A 6,740-nucleotide genomic window follows, 5' to 3' on the forward strand; every position below is an offset into this window, starting at 1 on the left:
GGTACTACCTATACTAACAAGATGCATCTACTTTTCGGTAGCCCAGAATGGAAGAACTCCATAGTTAAGCATGCTTGACTTGGGGCAATTCTGGGATGGGTGACCTCCTGGGAAGTTTTCCCGGAAAGTGTGCGAGTGAGGACAAAGCACACTGAAAAGTCTTGTGTTAGTGTGTGGGGACAGTCGTTGATCCTTGCAAGTTGCCAGGCGTTACATGAAGGGTATCTTTAATCACATATATACATATAACAAACAAGTAAGTCTCATCATCAGACCAATGTTTGCTACTTACCTCAACCTCTAGCGGTCAAGAACCCATGTCATGTTCCATTACTTAATCGAATCCTTGATCTATCTCCACAAGCTCACTTGGTTTCACATTATAAACCAATGAACACATAGCCATCAATATCAAAACTTGTAAGACTTAAGATTTCCACTTAACCATAAGCAATATTTACTTGGTGGAGACTTAGATTCATAGTAGGTTGTCTCTAATTAACCTCATTAAGCCCCTATTTCAGTCTTAGAACGATTCTCATGTAAAAATATCATTTTTCTCGAAAACATGACAATTTCTGGATATTTCTCGGGGGCATATCCAGTTATTATATCTGGATATTTTGCGTCAGTAAGCAGAATCAATAACCATCACAAAATGGATTCCATTTTACCCCAATATACAACAAAATACCACTTTCCCAACACCCTAGCATGCATTTCTATACATGGGTTCATATTCCAATATTTCATTTATCGAAACCCCAATTTCCTTTAACCTAACTCATGAAATTTCCATAAAACACAAAGGAAGGGTTATGTTTTCTCACCTAGAAGCTTCTACACAAATAGTTAATGGCAACCCAAGTTTTTAATAGTGGAATACTCCTTCCCCAAGCTCCAAATTCGAAATGGCAACTCCTTAGGTGAGTTTTCTTCTCCAAAACTACCAAGCTCTTTGTTGTTTCTAATTGGGAAGTGATGGAAGATGAAGATGGTGGGGATTCTCTCTTGTTTTTAGAGTGAGAGGTGAAACACAATGGTGAGGAAGAAGAGAGCTCTCCTTCGACTATGGAGACTACACCCGCGTGAGAAGAAGAGAAATGAATGAGAGAGTGTGTCTTTTGTTACTTTAAGTGAGTTGTAACATTTAATTGGGTATAAACTTATCTATCACACTTTAACTCTTTTTAAAACTTAACATTTTGGTTCATAATATTTTTGTCATGCTATGCTCTATTTTATCTGAGTCTCGAGTAATTTTGTTTATCCATATTTTTATCCCAAAACTATCATTGTTCACACTTTTTTTCTCCAAAAAGGTGATTTACTTTATGTAAATTAGAATTCTCATCTAATTATCCCCTTTAATTATTAATTAAATTCCAAAATTCAGAATTTAGTGATTTAGGTTACTATATTCACGGTCTAACCAGACCAAACATGATTCAAACAAAATATTGAAACCTCATGTTTTTTCAATAAATAAATAAATAAATATTTATTTATATATATGGGAAAAATATTTATCCTTTTAAATGACACAACTTACATCATTTTACTCTCACAAAGAGGTGAGACCCACACCTTTATTTTTATTTTTCAACTCTCTCTCCTCCTTTATCTATCTCTTTCTCTCTCTTAAAATGACACAACTTTACATTCTTTAAAATGACAAACAATTTTCCCTATATATATATATATATATATATATATATATATATATATTGAAATCTCGCAACAAGTGACAAATTATTTAACTATTATATGAAAAAAATATCAATTTTTATAAATTTTTTTGGCTTTAATGTTTCTACAGTGAATGTAGATAAGTTATCTATATTCACTCCCAAAACAACGTCGTTTTGAGTTGAAAAATTAAAAAATTATAATGAGAAATACTATTATAATCCTGAAATAAATTATAATTACAAAAATATTTTGATTTTCACCCCAAACCGAGGTTGTTTTGGGCACAATATAGTTAAATTATCTATTTTGAACCCTATTTTTTTTTTTCATAAAAATTAATCATACAAAAAAGTTACAACTTTTTACGGTTGAAGATTGTAAATAACCTGAAGGCCCATTTTCAAAATAGGTTATTCTAGATAATTATGGCCCATACACACACATATTTTGCTTAACCCAACCCCTTATAAACTCAAAAACTCTCTCCCAAACACTTCCATTCCCTCTTCCCAACACAATGGACCCATGGCTCGACGATCTCGCCGACGACCTCCAGAGCCTAAGCTTCGCCTCCACAGCCACCACCACTGCCACCGCCGACATCAAACGGAGCACAAGCTTCGGCTCCGAAACCACCACCTTAACCGCCTCCACCTCCGCACACCTGCCAACGGCCCCATCACACCCCGCCACATCCAAACCCCACGCGCCCTCCTCCGACCCTCGCTGGGCCGCAATCCACCGGATCCGATCAGAGTCCCCCAGCCGCCGCATCCTCCCCTCCGACCTCCGTTTCTACCGTCGCTTAGGCGCCGGGGACATAAGCTGCGTATACCTTGCCGAGCTTAACGACGGCCCGGTGCCGGCGATTTTCGCCGCAAAGGTGATGGACAAGAAGGAGCTTGTGAGTCGCAGCAAAGAAGGGAGGGCGAGGACAGAAAGGGAAATACTTGAATTGTTGGATCACCCTTTCTTGCCAACTCTTTACGCCGTCATTGACGCCCCCAAATGGCTCTGCCTCCTCACCGAGTTCTGCCCCGGCGGCGACCTCCACGTCCTCCGACAACTCCAGCCCAACAAACGCTTCCTCGAACCCGCCGTCAGGTGCGCACGCGCGTTACCCGCTTCCACTTTTATCATTCATATTTTATTGTTTGTACTATGTTATTGTTTTTTTTGTTTGGGTGAAGGGTTTGAGTCAGTGAGTGAGTGAGCCTGTGAAAAGTGTGAAAACTGAAAAGCGAAAAACGAGGATAGAGTGTGGGATCCGGTGTGGGCGTGCGTAGCCTCGTTGAGATCTTGAACCGCTATCATAAATCATAACCAACGATGAAACCTGAAAGTGTGGGACCCACTCGCTGTCACCATCACTCGCGGTATTCTTCTCCGGCGACCTTATTCTCCCTTAAATCAAATTTAAGTCTGATAAAATTAAACGAAGCCGTAAACATAATTTTTTTTTTTTTTTTTTCTATCTAGGTGATTATTGAATTATGAACAATTGAACATAACTCGCGGCATAAAATAGGTGAAAGATTGAATGTGAATTATATGTAGTTAAAGGTGGTAGTGGAAGATTCATAAATTAAGAAATAATCATTAATCATTATTCGTCTATCAAAATTGTGCATAAATTATAGGTAGGTCAACGGACAATTAATTGGTGACGTGGCTTTCCAGCTTAGGGTCACTTATTACTTTACTTTTTAACCGTTCGGTTCGGTGTTGTGTCTGAGCCACCACGTGTGGTTGGTTAAGGAATAATAATTGGTTAATCATTCTTGCATGTGCCTACAATTTAGGTAAAACGCTACTTTCGAAAGTCAAAACGACACCTTCCAAGGTCAGCAGCTACTCATCACTCCTTCGTTTTACTGACTATATGATACGCTACCATTCTATTGGCTTTCTATTTCGTCTTTGTAGTTTGTGACCAGCAAATTAAGGAAAATGAAATTATGGTATGGTGATCCAGCATACCTGAACTCTTGCCAGCTACAAGCTCTTTCTTTCGTATTAAATTTTATATTACTACTATTTTTATTTATTTATTTTTGCGAGAATAATCTTAAAATATGTTTATTGTGTTTTTTTAAAATCTATATTTGTAAAATATCAAATCTTCAATTTTTGAAAATATCAATTTTACAAAAATATGTGAGGAATTCATGGGTCATCAACCCAAAGATCTCCGGGGAAATCGAAATAATTTATCCTCGAACCCAGAAAATTTTGCGGGATTTCTGGATTTTTATTTTATTTTAATTAAATGGGAGGTTAATCATGCAGTGGTCCCTCATTGGGATATGTTCTTCCAAAATCGGGTTCTAGAATTCGCAACCCTGTTATTAGTTTTTTTTCTTTTATTTTAACAAATTTTTCTGTTACGTAACGTAGATTTGCGTTTGACTGTTCCTTCATATGTTCCTGCTTTATGTATTTTTTTTTTGTTTTAAAAAAATATTCATAGCTTGTCTCTTTCGTGACCGTTCAAGAATTTTATTTTATTTTATTTTATTTTATTTTATTTTGTTTTGTTGCGGATGCTTTTTACGTGATTAGGAAAACTCTTCCTACCAATGAAAGCAAAAGCCGTGTCTTATTTCATATGCATTCAACCTGATTTTTTTTTTTTCTTTATTAGAAATTATTTCGAAATTCAATATGCTATCTTTTGGATGAAGAGTTATTTTCCCGCTTTTGTTTTGTTGTCATTATATGCACTTCTAATGTGAAACATACAACTTTTTGAATTAACTCTTGACATACATATGGTAGTGTCTTTGACATTTTTTCATTTTCTTTTCAATAATATTATTATTGCCCGGAAGATATTTCGCGCAGCATATGGAAAATTCAAAAGCAAAAAAACATTTCTATCCTAATAATAGTATAATTCTCTTAGACAAATATTCTCGCACAACAAAAAAATCAGAATTCAATGATATCCTAATAATTCAATTGATATGTTATTAGCCTAATAATTAAGAATAGACTACGGCAAGACAATTGATGTCCCTGTCTGATCCTTATTATCCCTTCGGTAGGCCTAACCTAACAACGAAATATACTTATCACTTATGCATATTTTGTGTCATGTTGTCCAATAGTCTTCTTTTAGGCATTAGAGATAGCATTATTGCATTTTTTTTTTTCTTCCAATTGTAGACCAAGCTTCTTCTTATTTATCCAAACACTTATATTATAAGCTAATTCCGGTTATCATTAACTTGTCTTACTTTGGATTTAATTAGCATACTATAGTTAATGCTAATTCCACTATTCATCTCGTGGTGTTTACAGGTTCTACGCATCAGAGGTATTGGTGTCAATTGAATACCTTCACATGTTGGGGATAGTGTACCGTGATCTAAAGCCTGAGAACGTGTTAGTTCGATCAGACGGTCACATCATGCTGACTGATTTTGACCTCTCATTAAAATGTGATGATTCCAGACCAACGGCCCAGATCATCTCGGCTCAAAACTCTCCTCTCGTAGTTAAGGAACCCAAAGTTGAACCCTCTCAATTCACCTCCTCTTCGTGCATATTACCCAACTGTATAGTCCCTGCAGTGTCGTGTTTCCACCCAAAACGCAAGCGGAAGAAGAAGCAAAAAGAGCGTAGTGGGCCTGAGTTTGTGGCCGAGCCCATTGATGTTAGGTCCATGTCATTCGTTGGGACCCACGAGTACTTGGCTCCAGAGATCGTGTCCGGTGAGGGACACGGTAGTGCCGTGGATTGGTGGACCTTAGGGATATTTATATTTGAATTGTTTTATGGTGTCACACCCTTTAGGGGTATCGACAATGAGCTAACCCTAGCAAACATTGTGGCTCGAGCACTTGAGTTCCCAAAGGAACCCACCGTGCCAACCATAGCAAAGGACCTTATCTCACAATTATTGGTTAAGGACCCTTCGAGGAGGCTAGGGTCAACAATGGGGGCTTCCGCAATCAAGCACCACCCATTTTTTCAAGGTGTTAATTGGGCATTGCTAAGATGTACAACACCACCCTTTGTGCCCCCACCTTATACTAAAGAAGCTGTGTCTGATGAAAGTTGTCCACAGACTCCAATTGATTATTATTGATGATGATAGGTGGAGGAAAAGTACAGTTAATAAGATCATAGTTCCACGAAATTTAATTAATCATTTTCCATTTTTCCTCTTCTTCTTGTTCTTTTTCTTAGTTAATTTTTTCACCACACTCGTGTCTTTATATTTAAGAGGCTTAAATGGAAAAGTGTACTTGTCAACCAATTATGGTAATTAAGCTTGATGACAAGTAATGGGGTGGAGTGGCGTGCCATGTGGAAGACTTGAAACCGTACTTGGTTGGTGATTTATAATGTGGTTGGTGTTAGAAGTTACACGTGATTTTAATATTTTTGATGAGTTTATATAGACATTAATAGGGGCTGTGAGATATTAAGGTCAACAGAGATATGGGCTACAACGAGATCAGACAACGTATGTATAAACAATGACATTGACTTTGGAAGAGCTAGCTAGGACGAGAAAAGCGCGGTGGCATCGCGTGGTCGGTTATCTAATTGATCGAGGACGGGTCCGGGGTTGCTGAGAGCCACGTACAAGACCATGCCATTTTATGTTTTTTGTGGCATTCTTATTTGTGAAGAACATGCATCAGACCACGTGAAATGTCGTGTTTTACGTGTACATGACAAATGTGGGTCTTGGTTGGAGCCACTAGCTGGTGATTATTGAGAATCATCCTTCCTTTTATATTTCTGATCATTTAGGAACTTCTAAGAAACAAACGGTTCTGTCTGATTGGCTTTGAATATTAACCAGCTGCCGGAGGTGTCTGTATATATGGTAAGTTTAATTAATATTGGTAATACATTTTTCTCTTTTAAGAATGGTCAAGGAAATTATTTGCGCCAGGATTTCCTTTTCTGTAATATATGAAATGATTCATTAATTAATTTGCAAATGTAAGGCTAAAAAAGTAGAGGTGTTAATTCGGGTTGACACAATATAAATTTGACACGAAACGAATGCATCGATTCAGCACGAATTT

General features: G+C 37.3%; 1 protein-coding gene across 1 annotated transcript; it reads left to right on the plus strand.

Annotated features, from left to right (window-relative positions):
- Nucleotides 1-2,137: 2,137 nt before the first annotated feature.
- LOC133291169 (serine/threonine-protein kinase D6PKL1-like) lies at nt 2,138-6,529 on the plus strand. The gene is made up of 2 exons (XM_061489374.1): nt 2,138-2,796; nt 4,996-6,529. Exons 1-2 carry the CDS (start codon nt 2,210-2,212, stop codon nt 5,783-5,785), a joined length of 1,377 nt encoding a protein of 458 aa, XP_061345358.1. The 5' UTR covers nt 2,138-2,209; the 3' UTR covers nt 5,786-6,529.
- The last annotated feature ends 211 nt before the right edge of the window (nt 6,530-6,740 follow it).

The sequence above is a fragment of the Gastrolobium bilobum genome, unplaced genomic scaffold, assembly GCF_033153095.1.
Source record: "Gastrolobium bilobum isolate Gb01-03AN ecotype WA unplaced genomic scaffold, APGP_CSIRO_Gbil_v1 utg1383, whole genome shotgun sequence".
Classification (NCBI taxonomy): domain Eukaryota; kingdom Viridiplantae; phylum Streptophyta; class Magnoliopsida; order Fabales; family Fabaceae; genus Gastrolobium; species Gastrolobium bilobum.